The following is a 23,510-nucleotide window of genomic DNA, read 5'->3' as shown; positions in this document are numbered from 1 at the left end:
TCTAAAAACACTTCTTGAATTTATTATTTTAAGAACATGCCCTGTGAACAATTTTGTTGGTGAGGAGATTCCTCACGAGAGAGTTCCACAACTGCAATTCGCTAAGAACTTTTACAAATGTCAAAAAACATGATTGGCCTAAATTCTTGCCTTCTGCACACGAACATATGATACAGTTCAAGTGTCTCTGTATGCTCGATTTGAAATCTTAATTTTATATTAACATTTCTACATTTATGTCTCACCAGTGGTTACACGAATGCTGATGCATTTCTTGAAATAAAATGTAGGAATGAATTAGGCATGGAGCACCTGACATTTGACTCAACACGCAAATTGCTTGTGTATATTAGTTATAATAAGTGCCTTATATGCTAATAATTTACTTCCAACTGCTGTCACTCAACTTCTTTTACAGCCCTGATAGAATAAGATACTAACATCGCTATATTGCCCATTCTCATTCAAGCACTAAAATACCAAGAACAGACAATGAATACTCATAAAACAAAGGGTTTTATTTGGTGCTCTGATGAAACAAACAGTGGAAAGCTAACTTACTGAACAATCAATTGCTCTAAGAAAGAACCCAGTTGCAAAAAAACACAAAGAAAAACCAAACAAGCGTGAATAGAGTAAGATCAAAAGAATCTCCAGATGAACCACGTAAACCGGAACCGAGAAGCAACAAACACACGAATTGGCCTAGGAGAACAAGTTCACATGTACCAAAAGAGAATACTAGGATAAAAGGAAGGCAAGCAAAGAGCTTAGAAGCAGATCAATCAGATATCTGTAGTGTAATAATAATTATTACAATGACGATACATAGTTCGTAGGGGCATGCAAACAGTATTGTTTCAGAAAAAATTGAACGTAAATTATTTTTCGAATAATGAAAAGCCACAATATAACAAAGCAAATTGCTGATTTTACCATCCATTATATCAAGGTTTAACTTTGTGTTTACATTTTTTCTCGCCTATAACGGCTTTGTGTGGGACACTTCTCAATTTATTTTGCTCTATTCTTTCTGACATACATGCTCCAAGGCTCGCCTTTTCTGAGAAGCTCCGAGAGCATGAAGGGCACTGAAATGGCTTTTCCTCTGCGTGGGTGTGCAGGTGTCTCATAAGGTTGCTTTCTTCTGATAATCTCCGAGAGTATGAAGGGCACTGATGTGGCTTCTCACCGATGTGGATGCGCAGGTGTTTCATAAGCTTGTCCTTTACTGAGAAGCTCTGAGAGTATAAAGGGCTCTGATATGGCTTCTCACCTGTGTGAGGGCACCGGTGGCTCAAAATCTTCGCTTTTTATGAGAAGCTCCGAGAGCATGAAGGGGCACTGGTATGGCTTCTCGCATGTGTGGGTGTGCAGGTGTTTCATAAGCTGGCCTTTTCTGAAAAGCGCCGAGAGCATTAAGGGCACTGAAATGGCTTCTCCCCTGTGTGGGTGCGCAGGTGTTCGTTCAGGCGTCCCTTTCGCGTGAAACTCCGAAAGCATGAAGTGCACTGAAATGGCTTCTCCCCTGTGTGGGTGCGCAGGTGTTCGTTCAGGTGTCCCTTTCGCGTGAAACTCCGAAAGCATGAAGGGCACTGATATGGCTTCTCACCTGTGTGAGTGCGCAGGTGTTTTTTAAGCGCACCTGTTTCTGAGAAGCGCTTTGAGCATGAAGAGCACTGATATGGCTTCTCGCCTGTGTGGATGCGCAGGTGGGATTTCATGCTGCCCTTTACTGAGAAGCTCTGAAGGCAATAGGGGCATTGAAATGGCTTCTCACCTGTGTGGGTGCGTAGGTGCTGCATAAGGCTGACCTTATATGCGAAGCTCTTCGGGCATGAAGTGCACAGATATGGCTTCTCACCAGTGTGGACGCGCAGGTGGACCATAAGGCTGGAGTTTTTTGCGAAGCTTCGAGAGCATGTAGGGCACTGAAATGGCTTCTCACCTGTGTGGGTGCGTAGGTGTTCGTTCAGGCGTCCCTTTCGCGTGAAACTCCGAAAGCATGAAGTGCACTGAAATGGCTTCTCCCCTGTGTGGGTGCGCAGGTGTTCGTTCAGGCGTCCCTTTCGCGTGAAACTCCGAAAGCATGAAGTGCACTGATATGGCTTCTCGCCTGTGTGGGTGCACATGTGTGCGTCCAGGTAGCTCTTTCGCGTGAAACTCTGAATGCATGAAGTGCACTGATATGGCTTCTCGCCTGTGTGGGTGCGCAGGTGTACGTTCAGGTGGCTCTTTACTGAGAAGCTCAGAAGGCATGTAGGGCACTGAAATGGCTTCTCACCTGTGTGGATGCGCAGGTGTTCTTTAAGCTTGCCCTTTTCTGAGAAGCTCTGAGAGCATGAAGGGCACTGATATGGCTTCTCACCTGTGTGAGTGCGCAGGTGTTTTTTAAGCGCACCTGTTTCTGAGAAGCGCTTTGAGCATGAAGAGCACTGATATGGCTTCTCGCCTGTGTGGGTGCGCAGGTGGGATTTCATGCTGCCCTTTACTGAGAAGCTCTGAAGGCAATAGGGGCATTGAAATGGCTTCTCACCTGTGTGGGTGCGTAGGTGCTGCATAAGGCTGACCTTATATGCGAAGCTCTTCGGGCATGAAGTGCACAGATATGGCTTCTCACCAGTGTGGACGCGCAGGTGGACCATAAGGCTGGAGTTTTTTGCGAAGCTTCGAGAGCATGTAGGGCACTGAAATGGCTTCTCACCTGTGTGGGTGCGTAGGTGCCTCCTAAGTCTGTCCTTTTCCGAGAAGCTCTTCGAGCATGAAGGGCACTGAATTGGCTTCTCTGTGTGGTTGCGCAGGTGTGCCATAAACCATTTCTCTAGTAAGAAGCTCCGAGAACATGAAGGGCACTGAAATGGCTTTTCCTGTGTGTGGGTGGGCAGGTGGGATTGCAGGCCAGCCCTCGTGTAGAAGCTCCGAGAGCATGAAGGGCACTGAAATGGCTTCTCTGTGAGGGTGCACAGGTGTGTCATAAGGTGTCTCTCTTGTGAGAAGCTCCGAGAGCATGAAGGACACTGATATGGCTCCTCGCCTATGTGGGCGGGCAGGTGCTCTTGTTGTGACAAACTCAGAGAGCATGAAGGGCACTGAAATGGCTTCTTGCCAGTATGGACGCTAGCATGTGTTTCCAGGTGAGACAGTTCATCAGTCTCACAGCCACATAATTGACATTGGTGGAGGCGTCCCTGCTTCAATTTGTCACATCTGGCAGTTCCCAGAGGAAAAGAAAGCCTCGATGCTGCAAAAAAAATAAAAGTAAAGGTTGTCAAATGCCAAAGAAAGAACAGAGATGCTAAATTTAATTACACATTTTGCTTTTCTTATTTCTGAGATCTTAACGGTAATTCCACGTATGATTAACCAAATAACACCTAATGGCACTTCTTAATTTAGCCAATATTTCTGCATCTGAATGCTTCACGACCATGTCTGTGAAATGCACCAATAAAAATTATTTTTTTTTGGAAAGCCAAAAAATTACAGTGACAGAATGCGAGGTGTTTGAAGGCTTTTGTAGGTTTATACGACCCGTTGAGAAAAGTTTAAACATGCTTTGACCCAGCTTGCTCTGCCATCCTCAATAAGCAAGTATGCCCTACTGAACAAACAGTCAAAGGTCGAGAAACGGCATGGGAGCTTCTTGTGGGATTTTATAAGTGGTTTGTAGGGGAGCTAAACACTCTTTAATAGCTGGCAGAATTGTGCCAGCCTGACCTTCCACTTCAGATGTAGTAGCCATTGCATTTGTAGGAACACTTTCAACAATGGTCACAGAAACCATGGAAAAAGGCAGCACAGAATCAGTTTTGAATCATTTCCTTCTTAATGTTTGCCCAGATGCTGCAGCAACAGCAGATTTTGCTTCTCTCTGCCCTCAACTCGATAATTTCTACCTTCACAGTCAGCAGCAGACTCTGCTACTTCGCCTAGACATCATGCAACAATGAAGGAAACATGTGCAAAAACAACAAAACGACCACAATAGCTGTGGAAGGAAGCATAGCAGTGCAGGCCTGGATAACTTTTTCTAGGGAAGTGCGGACCTGCGGCTTGGGTGTGTGGAAAAAAAGTTAGCTACTTTGACCCTATCTATCTCACTGTGGCGGTAGGGCTGCGCAGGCGCAGATCGGCTAAACCATGTTTTTTTGGGTGGTGTTGGCAGCTCGCCCGGCCACCGCATATGTAAGTGAACTTCTGGGGCATTCTTATGCTTCTTGAAATTCAGTATATCAGTAGTGGCGGCCATTTTTGTTCTATGTAACCATATTTTTTGTGATGATTTCTAGTTATAACAGCGTTTTAAGAAATTGTTCGATGTAAGGAATAATTCGATGTAAACATGTTTGACATTCAGACAGGTTTGACTTTACACATCAGATAGGTCAGATTCTTCATTATTGCAAATATTGTGCCCCTTTATAAAGAACACGTACAAACACATTGGTCCCAGACGACTCCTAAACCAGTGCTGAGGACCAAACCAAGATGTATAAATAAATCCATAGGGGCAAGGAAAAGTGTTAAGTATACAGTCGAACCTCGATATATCGAACAGCGCAGTGATCGCAAAATAGTTCGATATAGCCAGAATTCGATATATAAAATCACGTAGAAAACGCGTCAAAAACTAGCACAAATCAATGAACCAATCGTGGCGCAATAGATACTCACATGAAGCTTCAAACAAAGTATTTATTTAGTTCGCTGAAAGTACTGAAGCAGCATAGCCTGCGTCATATTGGCAACCGCGTGCTTGACCACGGCGTCCTCAACATAGTCCAAACGGTCCACAAGAGACGGTCCAGTGCCTTCTATTGCGCCGCGGTAGCGGCGTACAACGGCCAAAGCAGCTACAGCCTCAGTTGCAGTCGGGAGCAGGGCAACATCAGCGCTTGCTGGATCAGCCTCGGCAGCGTCTTCGTTTGGCCGCTCAGCAGTCACTTCTGCCGCGATCTCACGTCTTTAACTCCGCCACTGTTCCGGTGCTGTCGTCACCGCCAACGAAGTCCTCAATGCACATGCTGTGTGGCTCAGCACCGACAAAGTGCTCCAACTGGCTCCACGGCCACCTCAATCACGCGCGCACGGCGGGGGCGCGCGAGATGCGGCGGCCAGGCTGGCTCACGGCCGGTCTCTAGGGGAGCGCGCGCTTTAGAGAAGCGCGTGAAGCGCGCGCTCCCCTCGAGACCGGCCGTGGCTGGCTCCAAGCCGCCGCGTGTGTACGCCGCTACGTTCAAATGGCGCCCTCGGCACAACCGATGTGGGAGCTGTCGTACGCAGCAGTCGGGAATGCCCATCGCGCCGCCGCTATCTTCGAGAGTGTTGCGGGAAAGCTTGCCTTCTGTCAACAGAGCGCACTTGGTCTGGGGCGGCGGAGTTCGATATATCTATTTTACATCCGGCCCCGTTCGAAATAAAAAATTAAAAATGCATGCGATTTTCCACGTGATATAGAAAGTGTTCGATATACGCAATAATTCGACATATCCGTGTTCGATATATCGAGGTTTGACTGTACAAACCACAACATTGCCATCTTTATTTTCTGAGAACACGGTTATTTGCCTTTACTAAAGATGCTGTTTTTGTATGTGTATAACCTGTGAGAACACATGTTCCTGGGATGTTCATTTCTGCAGCAATTAATGATAGAAGAAGTTAAGAAAGGCCCTCCATTGTAGTTGCAAACCTTAATTGGCCTGCTACAAACTTGTTTTCTGTATCTGGGTTATACAGTACATAGCATAGATCTATGCTTCTTAGCTGGAACACAAAGGAATGTCCAAAACATAGTGTGTAAGTAAAATCCTACGGCATCATGGCTAATCATTTGCCTGGTTTAACTGTTTCTTGCATCCGTCATCGCCACTACTTTCTCCTTCCCCCTGCAGCCAAGAGGGCGACTGCTATTTCTTTGGGTGAGTGCATGTCCCGAGTGGCAAATGAGGGGGCCCTCAAGCTGCTCTCCTCTGCCGTTCATCACTGACTGTGTGCACCTCCATTCCTCTGTATGGTTCGGCATCCACATAGCTGACAACCTCGTTGTCTTCATACACCTTTTTAAACGTCTTGATTCTTCCCGTTTTTCTTCCCGGGGGATACTCTTTATCCACATTGCACGCTAGTGCCATGACTTTGATGTTGTTTCACATCTGCAACGATATTCCTTCCTTGCCCTTCTTGTCTCTGTTTGTTCCAGTCAGTATCCCAGGCTTCTAAAGGTGTCGTTTTCTGGCTTGGTCAGCTTGAGTCTCTCGAGTTGGCTAATTCTATAGGCTTTCACCAGCTATTCCGACGAGTTGTGGACTGTGTTGGTACTGGCACGTGCCATTTTGGAGCAGCTAGAAATGCATTTTATAGCAGTAAACCTGACAATCAGAGCAGGTTGTGAAAGCAATTGCAAACTATAATAATCAGTTTTTACATTGTGCAAGCTACGAGAAAGCAGTGGGTGGTCACTCATTCATAAACTCAATCAAAACACTAAAAATAACCCACTCCTTCATCGCAGTGCTAACAATAGACTGTGACAAAACGCTGGTGCCTAAAATGAGCCTAAAAACCACTTCAGTGGCTTAGAAAAGCATGGAAGCACTTAAGCATGGTACGACCAGACTTCGGAGAAGTTTTGAGAACATTCAGCACAATCTTGCCACTATGAATGAATTAAGATGGACCACTCTGTGAAAAGCAACTATGCTAATAATGCAGCCAGCCAGATATAGGCAAACCTCCTTCTCTACCTCTCTAAATACATTTGGCTACATTTATTGTTTACTTTTTTATTTTTGAATTCCCACAAGGATTTCTTCTTCGCATTATACAAGTCCTTTAAAGTTGAAGTATCGGTAATTTTGATAAAGCAAATGCTGTCTATAAAAATAGTTCTTGGATAGGTAGTTTATTTGCTCTGGCAAACAACCTTCGAACAAACAGAATGGCAAACAAAAATGTTGTCTTTTTTTATTTGATGACTTACGGTATCTATGTTTACATTAAAAATTTGAGTGATCCTACCGAAGAAAAGGTTTTATTCTTCAAAAACAGTTATGTTCCAAGATAAATATCAAATTTGACACCCAGTAGGTTAACTTCACATTCATAGGAGCGGGTCTGAACAAAACTCACACTGATCCCCACAAACATCCCTACAATTGACATAGCTTATTATGGTGAAATGTCAGCTGATGGAGGGCAGTAGTGCAATTACCATAAGCACTGCCAGAGTTCTAGGAAGGCGTGCTACATGATGACCTACATCACATGGACGGTTTGTCTGTGTCGGGACTTTCACCTTTCAATGTTAAATTACCAGACTGAATCACCGACCAGAATTACGAATTTCTCGCAAGAACATCAGAGTAATTGCACGGGAAGTCTGAAACTGGCAACATTATTGGCAAAAATAATTTAACTGTTTTTACAGCACCAGCGGGAGGAAAAATTTACTTAATTTTGCCCATTGCTGTGCTTGAGTGATATACTGCATACTTGAAATACCATGATGATGAACACCAAGGAGGTGGTTAGATTTTGCTTGTCTTCCAGCTCGATGAAAATCACACAGTCGCAAAATGCAGATACAGCAGAGCCTCGTTCGTACGTTTTCGAAGGAACCACAAGAAAAAACAGACTAACTGGGAAAATGTACAATCCTAGGTAACTAAAAAAATTTCAGACAACTTTTGTTGACATCTATGTAATAAAAAGCGTCGCGCTGATCATTGCGGCACGAGATGCTGATGCATTTTGTTGTTTTCCTAGTGCATGGTGTTTTCAGAGGGCAACTGGAAACCGAAACGAAATCTAGCTGGTGAGCGACGCCCGATGCCACCGAAGCGAAATGTGGTGCTCACATCACACCGCCTGCAGCAGGAAACCATGCCACGTTTGCATTATCGCCTACTAAAGGTGTGCAGTTTGCTACCAATGGCACTACGCACCATGCACTGTAAAACAGATACGACAAGATGCTTATCGCACTAGGTTTGGTGGGGATAGCGAAGAGTGTAGGGTGCAACAACCGAAGCAGAGACTTGAAGGGTACCAGAGAAAGAAACTGTGCGCGCAATCGTTATCACGTGACACAGGCAGTTCTATACTGTTCTCGATCTCACGCGCCTCGCACCTTTTCTTGTTCACATGGAATCTTGGCGCCAGTGGAGGGCGCCAAGATTCCATGTGAACGTGCTTCCATGTGCCATGTGATTCCAAGAATCCCATGGCGCCAGTGCAGCTTAGCAAACCTGTTTCGGGAGATACCATAGACAGTGACTGGATGGATGACACAAAGCTTTGGCGACAGCTTCAGAGAACATGCAAAAGCAATTCGGAAGCTGATTAGGCCATGTCCAAATGGGGCAAGCAAAATATATTGTGCTTGTTTCAACAGCAAGGCTCAATATGTATTCCAAGCTATCCACACTTTCTGCTCATAAATTGAATCAGGATTAGCATATTTTTTTTTTTCGTTCTTTACTTGGCAAATATTTTTCAAACAGCGGCTTGTAGCCCTTGGTGGGGTTACTATCCGATTATTTCTGTCTAATCTCTCGCAGGGGTGCTAAGTGCTGACAGATTTGTTGTTGCTGCGTGCAAGGCTTAAAATGTAGCCATTTCGTACATTGTAGGAAAGATTACTAGTAGCTCGCTTACTCTTGTGGACCGTCATAGAACATTCAGATTCGACCATTCGTGCGCTGTTGGTGTAGTCCGTCATTTATTGTGCATATACGGTGCGCATACAGTCAAACCCCGTTACAACAAACACCACATTAACGAACATTTCAGATTAACGAACTTTTAAGAAGTCCCATGCCAACTGCTTATAGTTTCAGTGTAAAAATATTTCACTACTACGAACTTCAGAATAACGATCATTATTTAATTTCCATGTCATCTTAACAAAACCTCAGTACTACGAACTCATATCGCGAAATGCGAGGATTCTTAGATTTCAGTGTATCCGTCACGGCAGTCGGAGCTCTAAGCTAGCAGACGACGCAGCGCGAAGAGTGGGCGCCTTGCAACTTGCTTCCCGCAAAAACCTGAGATGGCGCGGGAGGAGAAAGATGCGGGCGGGGACTTTTTTTTTTTTACTTCTCGGTTGCGGAGGCAATGACGCACGTGGTTTTGTGAGTGGAGAGGCGGGATCATGGGCTCGTAAAACCTGAGACGGTGCGGCACAAGGAAAAAAAAAAGTTGTAATTAACGCTGAAGTGGGCCTTTTCTTTTTTCCCTGTTGCGGAGGCAATGCCACATTACGTTTTTCTTGCTTGTTTTCTCAGTTGTTCGCGCGCTGTCACCTTTATCAGGCCTGTCCAACTTGTTTTTCTTCTGGTTATATTATTGTGTTAGAAGTGCGTGCCAGCGTTCGCGTTGCCATGAGCTCAACAACTCTAACCACGGCGAAGAAGCGAAAGCAGTTTTCTTTGAGCGAGAAAGTAGACATTCTTCGCGAGATAGAAGACAGGAAGAAACAATCCATCGTGGCTAAAAAACGTGGAGTGGCGCGGTCGACGATCACCACGATTCTCAAAGATAAAGAGAAAACCTTGAAGCACCAGCAAGAATCTCAGCTTGCCCCATCAAGGAAGCGACTGCGGCTCGGCGATTTCCAGAATATTGACGCAGCAGTTCTGACTTGGTTTAAAGACGTCAGAGCACAGAATGTGCCCTTGTCAGGCCCAATGCTGCAGGAGAAGGTGCGGCAGTTCGCTGCAATTCTTGAGGTCACTGGCTTCGAAGCGTCTTTTGGCTGGCTCCACCGTTTTCGCCAACGAAACGGCTTAACCTGGCAGTCTGTGTCTGGCAAGGAGAAGGCAGCAGATGAAGCGGCAGCAGCCACGTGGAGGGAGGAAAGCTTCCACGAAATGGTCAAGTCTTACGCAACAGCTGGTATTTTTAATGCAGATGAGACGGCCTGCTTTTATCAGCTGCTCCCGGACAAGGCAATGCATATTAAATGAGAACAGTGCAGAGGCGGCAAGAAGTCGAAGCTTCGCGTCACCGTGCTGTATTGCTGCAATGCAGATGGCACTGAAAAGTTGAAGCCTCTGGTGATCGGGATGTTTTCGAAGCCGCGCTGCATGAAAAATGTAGTGTCGCTGCCATGCCAGTACAGGGCGAATCAGCGTGCCTGGATGACTCGCGAGCTCTTTTCCGAGTGGCTGCTGACGATAAACGAGAAGATGAGGAAGGAGGGGCGGCACATTTTGATGATTGTGGACAATTGCTGGGCGCACATTGTCAACGTACGGCTCACGAATGTGCGGCTCGAGTATCTGCCGCCGAACTGCACATCAGTACTGCAGCCACTGGACCAATGCATAATAAGGAGCGTGAAGTCGCACTTCCGGAAGCGCCTTGTTCAGCGGCTGCTCATCAATCTACGCCTGCAGCACTCGACAGCCATCAACGTCCGACAGGCTGCGGAAATGCTGACAGGCGCATGGTGGAGCGTCACGTCCACCACTATCCAAAACTGCTGGAAGAAGGCCGGCCTGACTATCACAGATGGCCAACCACAAACCGATGAACCGGCAGCGGAGGACAGTTCGAGCGAGCTTTGGAGCGAGGTGGCCGAGCAGCTAGCCGTCAATCCTTCAGTCACATTTGAACCTATGTCCAATGTAACGACACGACGTGGACCTCAGCGGAGCTTACCACTGATGACATACTGCAGAGCGTCCAGGGCACGGCGACTCAAGATGAGGAATGCAGCGACGACATGGACGATGACGTTACGGCAGCACCCGAAGACCGCGACAAGTCCGTGTTGGCCACAGATGCGTTGTACTACTTGCGAAAACTCCGCATATTTATAGCCAAAAGCGGCACAGCGACCGAAGGCGTGCATAAGAATGCGGACGGTCTGGAATCGTTTGTGCTGCAGAGTCTGTGCTGCGCCCGTCAGAAGACGATCACGGATTATTTCAAATAAATGTGCCTTGTCTGTCGATCACGTGTGCATTGCGTGAGAAACGAGTTCAAGGAGGTACCGTTTCAAAGGTAGGACGTTTACGTTACTGAAATGCTATTATTATGGCTAATTTTTGGGCTTTCACTATAACAATCTTTCAGAATAACGAACATTTTCCCGCGGTCCCCCGAAGTTTGTTATACCGAGATTTCACTGTATACAGTCAACGACTGAATTTTCGGACATGCCTGATATTTCGGACGTCTTCGCGGCACCGTCACGAACCCCATAGAATCAATGTATAAGGACATCTGAAGTTTCGGACGCTCGAACCCCCCGCCGTCCAATTTTCCGGACTTTTTGACGGACGGAAGGACTTTTGGCTCCTCGCACAGCGCCCTTGTGAAGGAAATCGACTTGCAGCCGAAGCATATCACCGCTCTGAACCACAACTAGCCGAATCTAGCTGTCACACACTGATTTGGTCTGGCCACGCTGGCTATGTTCATCGCCGCACTTCCGCTTTCGGCGGAGTTTCCGGAGCGGCGCCATTTTGTTTGTTTGTTTGCACAGGCCACGTTTTGGCTAGCGTGGTGTGTGGTTGTGCTGTTGTATCAAATATGCTCTGCGACGCTAGGCCTAGGTGCTTCGACGCTCGTCAGCGAACTCCACTGTTCGCAACTTGAGGATTTCGCTCGTCTTCGATGGCGGCCACTCCGTCTTCGTCGTCCTCGCCGATGGCATCGAAGCGCGGAAAGCAGTAGTGCCGTCGGACGACGTGATCAACGATCCTGCTCTGCTGGGGTTTCCATACCCACGGAAATAACTTTTTAACAGTTTGTTGACGCTGACAATGAGCTCAACTTCTCCGCAGACCTCACTGACGAGGGAATAGTCCGTCAGGTTGTGGGGGATTCAGAAGACTCTGATGTTGAAAATGAGGAGCCAGTGCCTGCGCCGCCTACAAGCGCCGAGTTGACGCGAGCACTGTTGACTCTTATGGGTGTACAGTGCTGATATGACCCTTGCTCAGATCGAGGCGAATATGATCGCATGCAACCAGAACGCCGTCAAAACAACAATCAACAAGTTCTTCAAGCCACTGCAGCAATAACACCGGCTGCTCGACGATGCACATGTACATAATAAACCGGCTGCATACATAGTTTTGCATACAGCAAGTCGTCTGCATACAGAGTTTTTGAACGCCTCTTTTTATAGCCACTTCACTGATGCTGTGGCAGGGTTTCGGAAGCCTGTTACTTCACCCTTTACCTCTAGATCTGAGAAAAAAAGAAAAAGGGTGCGTTTTTTTGCATGCATTCATTTTTTCGGACTGCCTGAATTTTCGGACGTTTTTACGTTCCCTAGAGGGTCCGAAAAATTGGTCGTTGACTGTATTTAAATGTGTGCCCGTTGACTTACTGACAAGTTAGTAATACAGTGGGCGTTAAGGTTCTGTGCCAGTTGGGGTAGATGAGTGCAGATACTGTGTGCGAAAGGTACTATGACAAGAAGTGACGCTACTCCATTTGCCATTGTTTAACAAGCGGTACTTTTTCTCGCTAAAGGCCGGGGCTAAAGCATTTACTTTACGAGTTGGAAATACAATACTTGCGGATCAGCAAGTTTCTGTGTTCGCAAGAAAATACATACAATTCAAAGCGCTGGTAGCACATACGGACAGTTGCAGCAGTGGTCCACAAACTTACCTACACAGATTCATTCCAATCATTAATGTGCCAGTCATTATTATGTAACATTATTGGAGCATAGTGCTTTAGCGAAAACTCAGTTGCATTTCCGCCAGTTGATCGTAAAAAAGCAAGGTGGAAGTGGTAATGGCTTTGTATTCATGCACTGTCACTGAGGCGAGTTACTGCCGAAGACGCCATGTCGATGCTCTAAGACAAACAGCTCCGCGACAAGGGTCAATACGATCACAGTCTGCAGCAGGGAACGGCCGTGCGTTTTGGTTATCACCTATCTTAACTAGAGACCCTAACTTTGTGCGGTGGAAAATTTGAAATTCTGCAAATCAAGATAGAGGACTCTGCAAAATTCTGTGGCAACATTGAACAGACATAAGGTACATGTAAGTTTATTTATTAAGAACTTTCAGACTCCAAACAATCTTGCATATTTAAAACTGAAGGAAGCTGTTGTGGCTGAGCATCAGATGATGCTTTGTACTCTCTTCACTGAGAGAATGGCGATTGTGGGACACAATGTCACCATGGCGACTGAATGATCTTTCTGCATCAACCGAGTTGATCGGCATTGACAGGTATTTAAGGGCAATGGAAGAAAGCATTGGAGTGAGCTGTTCCATCCCTGCCCAGAAAGCCAGAACATCCGAAATCCACACCTGGATTTACTTCTTTAGAAATAAAGGGCGCTAAGTACCTGTCACTAGACTTGAGTTCTTCAACACTTGAGGTACACTTGCCATTCAGCAGCTAGCGCTGGCGACTTTTTCCTAAGTCCAGGCAGACCTGCAAACTCTGACCTCTTTTCCAAGAGACTCCCAACTTGCAGAGGATCGAAGCACCCCACACTCTTGAACTTCCAAGGGTCAGATTTCTCCAAATATACTAGCGCTTTGCTAACTGCTTTACTCATTGCTGCCTTTATTTTGTTTGCAATCCGATGGGGTTCATCATGTGCAAAGTTTTATTTCTTCTGTGGTTTCAAAATCTTCCTGTGCAGCTGCTTCAAAATATCCCAAGAGTACAAATAAAGCATTGTACGCTTTATGACAGGCTACACGCTGATCCTCAGCTGCTTTCAGCAGGCTGGCAACTTTTTTATCAAATACTATAATGCATCGCATGCTGTACTTAAGCTCAGTTGAGGACTCTTTCAAAAGTTCCAGGAGAGAATCAACGCGTGCAGTTTCTTCATACATTTCATCAACTTGCCTTAGCAAAGAAGGATAGTACTTAAAGTATGCAGAATGCTGCTCAACAGCTTCAATCCACTAATTGCGCCTACTGTTGACAGGTGCTGGAGGTGTTTTGGCACACCGAATCCCGTACTTTTCAAGATGCGATTTATAGAAAGCCCTCTTTCTACTCGACAGCCAGAACGCCTTCTTCATACAGGCGAAAAATTTGTCCACTACTGGAAAGGATACCTTCAATGCACTGCCTATGATGTTTACTGTATGGGCTACACATGTATGGTGAACAGCACTTTCGCAGAGTTGCTTTATGCACTCATTACATGATTTCACCATATAAGCAGCGTTATCGCTTACAAAGCCTGTTACGTCCTCGAATTCAATTCCGTACTTCGTCAGCACTCTCGCTACAATGCGGCCTACAAAGACAAATTCACTTCATCCACCAATTTACCTCTAACAAGCACAGCTTGCAGTGAAGCATTCACACTTCTGGTTGACTGGACGAACATGTTCACAACTAATTTTGATCGGTCATCGGTGGTTTCAGCGGTAATTACCGACACCGTGGTACCTTGAACCATAGCTTTCAAAGCTGTTTCGTGCTTCTCAAACAATTCTAGAAGTCGGTGGCGGAGCGCATCAAATCCATGCACCGAATCGCCGTTCCAAACGTGTCTGCAGAAACGTTCTCAGTTTTGGATTGTCCGCCTTCTCTAGGGGAATATTCGCAGATATTAACACATCCAGGAATATGACCACAATGTCTTGCCTCGTCTCGCCAGCAGTCATTGCGGATTCCAACGTTTGCAGTCGGCTTTGCTTTCCCGGCGTTCCCCAGCACCATCTGCTGATGATTCCTCGCCGCTTTTTCTCTTGGAAGAGTCTCTTCCTTCTGCATTCTTACAATGACGGTTGCTATCGATGTGCTCGTCAATAGCTGCTTGCGCCGATCGTCAACTGCTCTCACACAAACTCGGCAAAAAAGGACTCCTGCATCTTCGTAAAAGCTGGCATTCTTGTATTCTCGAGCACGTTCTTTGGCTGTCTTGCTCAAATGAGGTCCTGTGGGAGTCATCTTGATTACCAATTCGAAGCACAAAGCAAACAGTAAGATGACGCACTTTCTGTGGAAGCAAACGTTGGATGGATTGATGACTACGGCTACGCCCTTTGATTCGGGTGGCAGCTGCGCCACCTAGCCAATTTTTTTATAAGGCGAGAATATTTTAATATGAAATTAAATTTCTCGATCAGTAAAAGGTGCCGAGGCAATAGAAACCCTCTTACTATTAATTACTAAGAAAATACCACTTTTCCGTCACCTTGCCAGCTTTCACTTGATCTGTCATTTTTAAGATGCGTAGCGCCATCTTGTCAAAACTGCGCGAAACAGCCTTTCGCTGCTGCGTCGAAAAGCAACTTTTTTTTAAAATCACATTTCTGCGAAAGAATATCAATTCTGTGATTTTTCGTGGAATCGCGGAATCCTGGAAAGCTTTCAATAGATGAAGCGCCAAAAGTGACGGCACACAAGAAGAAATACAGACAGGACAAGGCGCCTTGTCCTGCCTGTAGTTCTTATTGTGTCGTCACTTTTGGCGCTTCATCTATTGAAAGCTATGCACCAACTAGCCCCACAGCGTGTTTTACTGCAGTTCCGGAAAGCTAGGGCCTCTAATCATAATCGTGTGGTGCGCATCCGATTGCACCACACACTGTGAAGCAGATAAGCGGAAGCAGATAAGCGAAGATGGTTATCACAATAGGATTTGCTGTGATAGCTGTGAATGGCGTATGAAATGACCTCTGAGAAGTTGTGCAGGTGATGTGCAGCTGCGGAAGCTGGCGAGCTTTCTCAGCGCGTTGAGGAAATTCTTCGGCATCGGTAGTTAGCCACTTGTCTTGATCAGCAGCATAGTGTCCAGCATCGTCTGAGCTTCGCGGCCATAATGTACTGGTGCAGAAAAAAAGCCAAGTTGGTGCAGCAGCAAGCACTTTTGGTACACAGTCCAGTGCACTTGTGTTTATAATATAGCATGCAAATTTTAACTGATATGATCGATACGTTGTGGAAATGGGTTTGTGTGAGGCTTACCTGATAAGCGTGGTAGTCAATCATTTGTCATGCTCCTTCCCATGGAGGACAGGAACAATGCTTGAGGACAAACTTCAGTTTTGAAAACTTAAGGAACACTTGCAGTGCAGGATGGGCGCAGATTTCTCATATTTTGCTAAAATGTAGCAGGATTCGGTGCAACAGGAGGGGCATTAGGATCACTGTATGGATACCCAACTACGCAGCTTTTCTGCTGTTCTTTATTTAAACCACTGTTTCGGCATATCCAAAACTCAATTGATGCTGTATCAAAATGATTAAGCTGAAAACACACTCCAAATGTTTAAAAAAGAGTGATGTCACGGTGGACAACAAAAAAGGAGTCTATATTCGTGCAGAAACATGAGAGTTCACGGATCCATCCTTTGTCTTTGCCATCGCTGAACGCCACATCATGAATTGTTCAAAAGCTCAAAGTTTCGCCTCCCACAAAACCAAGTGCAAGAAAAAAAGATCAGAGGCCGATCTGACAAATTTTTCATTGCAAGCAGCTGCTGAGAGAAGCCTCATGTGTTGGATGTTGCTATGGCAACAGTGCAACAACACTCCAGTTGGCATTGATAGGCTCGCTTCCAAGTTGACCCATTTCTTTTTTGATCACACCATGATTCCAAGCAGTATTTGTACGACACTTTTTTTAAGAAGTTCAAAACCAGACTCGCTTACAGAAAGCAAAGCATAATCATTATACGATAGTACACCGAGAAAGAGAAAGCATTTGTCACAATTATCACAAGAGCCATTGATCAGATCTGGCCAGACCCCCAATTTCTCAGAAGCATCATGCAATTCCATATCATGTTGGCAGTTTAGCTCTAGCAAAGCAATCTGCACCATGTCATGGCGTCATGGACTACATAACAATGCAGACATTGCACACGAGCCGTTTTACTTAGCAAACCACACAGGACCGCAGAGGGCGCACCAGCACTTATTCTTCCAAGTCTTTGCAGATTCACGGGTTCTTGCAGTCTAATTCTGTTTAGTGACTAGGTGCACCCATAACATCAGCATTAGTGGACACAGTGCATTCGCAGCACCAAGAAATGCGAACAATGCAGCACAGTGTCTGCTACGTGCAATATGTGTTCAACACGATGTGGATGGACATTTTCCCGCATGGTCACATGGAGAGGTTTGCCATGCAAGTTGTTTTCACACTTTGAAAATTAATGCTGCTTAATACGAGCAAGGAATTCAACCATCTTTATCAAAATGAATCTAATGGAGGTTGATTTACAATTTACTGAGCCGATTTCAATACGTTTAGTTCTTTATGTTCAGCAAAAGCTGGGCTTCATTCTAAAGCCTTTCTTTTCATCATAGGTGCAATTGATAAAATTCCCAACACTTGGAAAACTTTAATGATATTTTCTTAACAGTTCTCTTCTTTCAGGTACCTCAGCTTTACAGAAATTTTAAGGATGTCTCCATGAAGGTATTTAAACAGACTTGGTATCATTCTTTCTAGTGAGAACTGAACTATAGGCTAGCGCTTAGCTTTCTTGATAAGCTTGATATATTATTATATAGGTGATATGTAACCTAATTAGAGTAAGGTAATTTCTTAACTGCAATGTCAAAAGTATTTTGATCAATACAATAACTACAGCAATGTTCTATCAGCTTTAGGCTCTGTGGCAACAGTTCAGAATGACAACATATTTGAGAGAAGTAATTTTCAAAAAAAAGAATTACTTCCATCACAACTCGTCAGAAATGACCTAATTATAATCTGGCTTTTTGTCATATCTACTTATCTAAATGATGTGCATGAAATCTGTTTGCACACTTTAAATCTCCATTCAGTGATGTGCCTGATTACCAAATTTCATCCAACATAAGTTGATAAACAAAATTTGAACCTTTCCTAGGATCCTCGTCCCTATTTAACAGCAACTGAATAACCAGAAGTCTAATGGCTAGAAAACGGAGAAGGTGGCTGCAGTCCATAAATCGGCTGATGTTCACTGCCCTGAGGACCACCACCCTACCTTGACTAGCATTCCGTGAAAACTTTTAAAACACCCAATATATTCTCACCCCATCAATTTTCTGGAAAGTAACTCATTTTTTTATTCATGTCAGCAGGGTCTTGAAAGATTATTTGATAAGATACCAAACTTCTTTGTTTCACTAATGATTGGTCCATCACCTTAAATCAAGGATTTCATGTTGACTTACTTCTTTTAGATGTTGCCAAAGTGGTTATATGACTCAGTATGACTCAGTATGACTGAGTAGTCATCTTCTAAGTGTCCTTAAACTTAAGCAGCTTAATATTCAAACAAATGTGTCATCTTGGTGAAGGACTTTATTTGCAATCAATGTTGGTATGTCGCAGCCAATAACTGCTCAACTACTTATTCACCAGTTGCCCCAAAGTGCCACAAGGATCCATCTCGCGGCTCTTGCCATTCTTGATTTACATTAATGATCTTCATAACTGTGCAGTAATTAATTATTCTGTATGCAGATGACTGTGTAATCTACAACAAGATTACTAAGCCTGGTGATTCATATATGAGGCAAGAAGATCACCACATTGTGCCACTTTGGTGTAGCAAGTGAATAATTAAACTTAACACTGACAATTGTAAACAGATGCGCATATCACATACCATAAACAATGGCAATCAATATACTACTGAATGACACTTTGTTATCATCAGTTAACACCCACAGATACCTTGATTTTTCCATAACTAATGATCTGTCAGGGAATATGCAATGAAATTATTTCCCTACAAATGCTTATGGCACAATAAATAGCTTGATCATAATTTTCCCTTTTCATTTGCAAGCGCTGACTCTCTACGAAAACCTAGTTTGCTAAAAACTAGAAAACACATCTGCTATTTTTGATAGAATTAAACATCACTAAACCTTGCACTTAAGAGATTCGCAAGCAAGCAACTTGCTCTATCTAGCTACTCCCGATACTCCAGTGTAACATGCATGAAAAAGGAAGGTGACTCTGCCATATACTGCAAATGTGCTCCCCGTCGCCTATTCAACAAGGTTTACAACTCCAACCATGTAGCGAAGAAATAACAGATAACACAATCTTTCAAAGTTTCATTAAGATTTGACCAGACATAAAATTGGCGTACAAGCCACCAAACAAACAGGCGCCATCATTATTTTTAGCCCCACACAATTACTAATTGGAACAACCTTCCTACATCCACCATTCAACATCTAAAAGCATCTTCATTCAAGACGTCAACCTGTGACAGTATTGCTTAACATATACTTTTTGTATAATTGTCTGTGCACTCTTTTTAAAGCTTTGTTACCACTTCTGTATTGCCTAAAGGCCTTGAAAGCATGAATAAACCAAATTAGAATTAAAGCTATATATAAGGTGCACCAGTATATAAAGCACACTTACTTAAACCCAATTGACTTCTGAAAACGTGATTAAACGGCTTGTACACTCATAGTGAAATGTCATACACATATTGGGGTGCAAAATTTAATATACCAAAATTAAAACGAGCTGCAAATTCTGACAGCATAAAACTTGTGCAGGAAACCAGCATTTATTGCACTACCGTCAAAGCCACTGAAGGCCTCATCTTCGAACGCACGTGTCAAAAAATGCAACTAGTCCAGCCGGAAGCATTGCTGGGTTACAGTCATCAGCCTTCAAATAATGTTGAGGCAAATTTGAAAGCACTTTGAAGCCTATTACTGGCATTGCCTCGGCGGTGTGGCATGCTCAGGTTGTACATATATAATGATCACTTCATGCCTGCTTGGAAACACACAAGTAAAATGGTGGATAGAAGCTGAAGGTACTGAGACTATTGCTGAACTGCTGAGCCTCCCACACGGGCAACTGATGATAATTATGATAACGAGGTGCCCCTTGCTTAGTTGGAACAAAGGCGCGACGTTAAGAGCGTATGTGCTCACAATTTAGGGCGAGTTTGTTGCCAGACACAGCCTTCCTGGCTATTCCAGACATGTGCTGCCTACGAATATTAAAGCAAAGCTAGTGCTGATTAACAATGTACTTCTGTGCAGCTGTGGTTCTTAAACATGGGTTCACAAAAGCATTTGCAAGGTCCACATGCCCTTGCGCTCAAGTTGAATTCAAGAGTACAGTTTACAGTGCATCACACCTTTCACCAGGTTATGCGAGGTAGTGCTTGCCACCATGCTAAATAATCAAAGAGGAAGCCATATCATCATTGCAATTACAAATACTGCACTTGGCATGTAACAGGAAACCTTTCTCCCGGTAGGGTGAATAAAGTCTATGTTGACAATCTGGTAGCACTAGCATCCGGCGTGACACAGGCTAGTTACGAGGGTACAAAAGCTTGAGGGTAGAAAGTCCGACTCTATGAAAATCAGCGGCAAGGCAAGCTGCAATGCGTAGTTTCCTCAAGTTTTCGGTGGGCACCTTGGCTTCTTGCGAGACCAAGCAGATTTCTAGGCAGCTTCCAAAACCTCTACCTCATTGTTTATGTAGTCTGATATTGTTTGCTTCAAGATTTCCAATTCAGAAACATAATGGCGGCCTTATTTTCCATCGTCAGGCTGCTATAATTTCCTCACTTTGAAGCATTTGTCGAGTTGAAGGTGGACAACGAAGGCGCTGCCGGCGCCATTGTTACAGCTGGCGATGAAACCACTGAAGACGATCAGTTGCTTAATTGGCTAAGCCTCGGGTCACGGTATGAAGCTGAAGTGAACCACAATTGCACAAGAGGCGATACAAACGGTACCACTGACCATATGCGACTTACGAGTGCCGACAGCAATGACAGCACAAAGGCTCGCATGGAAGTGCAGCAAGCGATGCTTGTTATCGAGGCTGTGTCGGAAATGGAAGCTCTGAAATGACATGTGAAATGCGTGCCATGCTGGTTTGTAGCTGCAGGAAAACAAAATTACAGAAATGTTCTTTGCATTTTCACTAGCTCTTGACTTGCGATCATGAGAAAAAGTTTAAAAAATCAAACAAAGAGAGCTTGAAACATGTGAAATTTCGGTAGTTATACAATGACTCTATGAAGCATATGGCAGTATCATGGCAGAGGCCAAGTATTCGGGGAGACCCAGAAATTTAGGTGTCTCAAAAATCAGTCGACGAACATATTATTTTACTGCGAAAAAAAAATACATATTCGAGTTCCACTTTGTGACACTAAACATTTTGTAAAGTATTATGCAAACCTTTTGCTGGAACCGCATGCGTCTAAATTATCAAGGGGAGTTTGGGGCTTGGTCAGGTGTCACAAAATAACTTTAGCATAATCTTTCTGTTTGCCATGCGTATTGTGAAAGAAAATAAAGTTTTCCTGTTTGTAGTTGTCACAACGGATAAAGCGTCATTGTTTTTGCCATTACTGTAGCAAACACCCCAGCTTTGAAAACTTTGTGCAAACAGCCATCAATATTGCTGAGGGTGCAAAAATTACATCAGGGCTAGACATTACAACTGCATTTGAAAAGAATGTGATAAAATGGGCAGAATTGTAAGGCAGGATTATTGCAGTACATTCTGTGAATAGAAAGCAAAACAGCACAACTGGCGATTTTCACTGGAAGCTTTGTTGTGCAATGGCTACCCTGTTGACAGTGAACTTGAAGACATTGTGGTGGAATTTCTTTTGTGAGAATCGTGTCCGGGTTCTCCTGATAGCAGGAGATTCAATTCACTAGAAATGCAATTGAATTGCTCACTACTATTTCATTTCTCCAAGGGAAAAGGCTTGACTTTTCACCTCAGCAAATGTGGATGAGCTTGTAGCACATTGTAACAATAGTGCTGCAGGAGAATAACTACCTGCCGGGACAAACTAGCGAAACAGCAAAGGTCCAGTCGGCTACTGCAGTCTGCAAACAATGTGCAAAAGACCTGAAGCCGCTACACATGAGAGAGGATCAGAACGACTGTGCAGCCAGCAGTCACTTCAAGATGCCTACAGGTCGACTGAAATGACTGCTGGCGTGCACCTCGGGTGCCATGTGCATGCTGCTCATTGCCCGATGAAATTGTTAAGAGTTCGGTTTAGCGGAGACAAGGAATACATGTTTTGACAGCTTGAGAACAAAGAGTCGACGGGCATTATGCAAGAGTAAAAGTAGGTTTGCCGAGTGGCTGCGTGCTTGGTTCCAAGAAACAGTAGGGCGCAATGACGCCCACAGCAAGGCATACTGGATATCTGGAGCAGAGGGCAATGACACCCATGGTGAGGCACACCTTAGTGATGGACGGTCGCTACATGGTCTTCCCCACTAGAATGCCGCAGGCTTAGGTGTGAATGGTGGAAGCAATGAAGAGTTAATGTTCAAGATAGGCTGGTTTCATGCGGTCGCACGACACTGTCTCTTCTCTGGTGTAAACGTCAATCTTCAAGGTTCTCTCTGAACGCAAAACCACGCAAAATGGGCATTCATAGGAAGGAATCAATGGTGGGTTGATGGAGTCGTGCCACATGAAGACATGCGTGGTTGAGTCCACTGTCCGGAAACTTAACAGAGGCAGCCTGTGTGCGATACGTTAGGGTGTAGGTAAGGTTAGGTTAGGTTATTACAGCTTGGGGTCGTTTCTTTAACAAAGGTTAACGGCTTGTGGTCGGCTATAATGTAAAAGCCTTCAAGAAAAACATGGAAATGCTCGGCAGTTCAACAGATGGCCTACATCTCCCACCCGAAGGTGCTGTAGCGAGTTTCTGCAGGTTTGAGGTGCTTTGAAAAGAAGCCCAGCAGCGTCCAGTCTATGTCATCATGCTGCTGGAATACTGCACCTACTGCTGTGGCCGACTTGTTTACCATGAAGCATGTTGGCGCATCAGGGAACGTATTTTCCAATAAGTACTCCCTACTGAAACTATCCGGACAGCCCTGCCCAATCAACTGTGCATGTACATCATTAACAGCGACGTCAACCCCTGGTGCCTACTTAAACTCCCGGCCGGTCCACACTATCTTCATTGGGCGCAGGAGCAGCAACAGCAGTATGGCTCACCTTCTGCCTTTTGGCACTTCACAGGCGTGTAAGCGTTTTTCCTTGTACGCTAGAAAAAGCGACGATCTCTGCTTATTGCTCCTTCCATGCCCACATGTGCTTTGTGATATTGTTTGCAAATGCGTCCACATGTCTGTGTTATTACATTGTTGTGGTGACATCCAAACTAATCCTGGGCCTACCACACATTCAGAGCCTTTTCTTGAAACACAGACGTTACCTATTGAACCCTCGGAACAAGTGGCGGTCCTCTTCCAGCTGCTGAAAGATGTTCAGTTTCGATCGACCCAAAGAATCAGAAAGAATTGTTTGCTGATGTTACAGCAATCATGATGATATGTGGCTTTTAATGGCGCAAGGGCCAGTTATGGCCAAAGAGCGCCATGACAAATGGTAATTTAAAGGATTTATTCTGAATGGCGTGGACAGTGAATTTATTATGGTAGGTGTGACATGGCTGTATAAGGGCCTAAAACTTTCGCTGTAAATGACGTAAATATATAGCTAGTAAAATAATGACACTGATTAGTAATGGACGTGAATGATGGCAGTTGTGTTTTGATAACAAAACATACAA

At 44.6% G+C, this 23,510-nt stretch overlaps 3 protein-coding genes and 1 pseudogene across 9 annotated transcripts in view; all 4 read right to left on the bottom strand.

Moving 5' to 3' along the window:
• Window positions 1–1,419, bottom strand: part of LOC139048676 (zinc finger protein 84-like) — a 75,376-nt gene extending 73,957 nt beyond the window's left edge. Inside the window, exon 1 of the mRNA XM_070523167.1 lies at window positions 1,277–1,419. Coding sequence (XP_070379268.1) covers window positions 1,277–1,419 — 143 coding nt within the window. The remainder of the gene's footprint in view (window positions 1–1,276) is intronic.
• Window positions 1–23,510, bottom strand: part of LOC139048756 (zinc finger protein 271-like) — a 344,730-nt gene that overhangs the window by 148,550 nt on the left and 172,670 nt on the right. The gene's annotated exons all lie outside the window — the stretch shown is intronic.
• LOC139048761 (zinc finger protein 84-like) lies at window positions 498–20,727 on the bottom strand. The gene is made up of 2 exons (XM_070523342.1): window positions 20,706–20,727; window positions 498–3,241 (listed from the first exon to the last, which is right to left on the bottom strand). Exon 2 carries the CDS (start codon window positions 2,973–2,975, stop codon window positions 1,419–1,421), a length of 1,557 nt encoding a protein of 518 aa, XP_070379443.1. The 5' UTR covers window positions 2,976–3,241; window positions 20,706–20,727; the 3' UTR covers window positions 498–1,418.
• LOC139048758 (uncharacterized) lies at window positions 12,999–14,904 on the bottom strand (annotated as a pseudogene).

This window comes from Dermacentor albipictus, chromosome 8 (genome assembly GCF_038994185.2).
Source record: "Dermacentor albipictus isolate Rhodes 1998 colony chromosome 8, USDA_Dalb.pri_finalv2, whole genome shotgun sequence".
NCBI lineage: Eukaryota > Metazoa > Arthropoda > Arachnida > Ixodida > Ixodidae > Dermacentor > Dermacentor albipictus.
Note: the sequence above shows the minus strand (reverse complement) of the source record. Positions and strands in the feature narration are given on the sequence as shown.

What these genes read in the sequence shown, in the direction of transcription:
- LOC139048761 (XM_070523342.1), bottom strand. Translation starts at nt 2,975, where the DNA reads ATGACACACCTGTGCACCCTCACAGAGAAGCCATTTCAGTGCCCTTCA.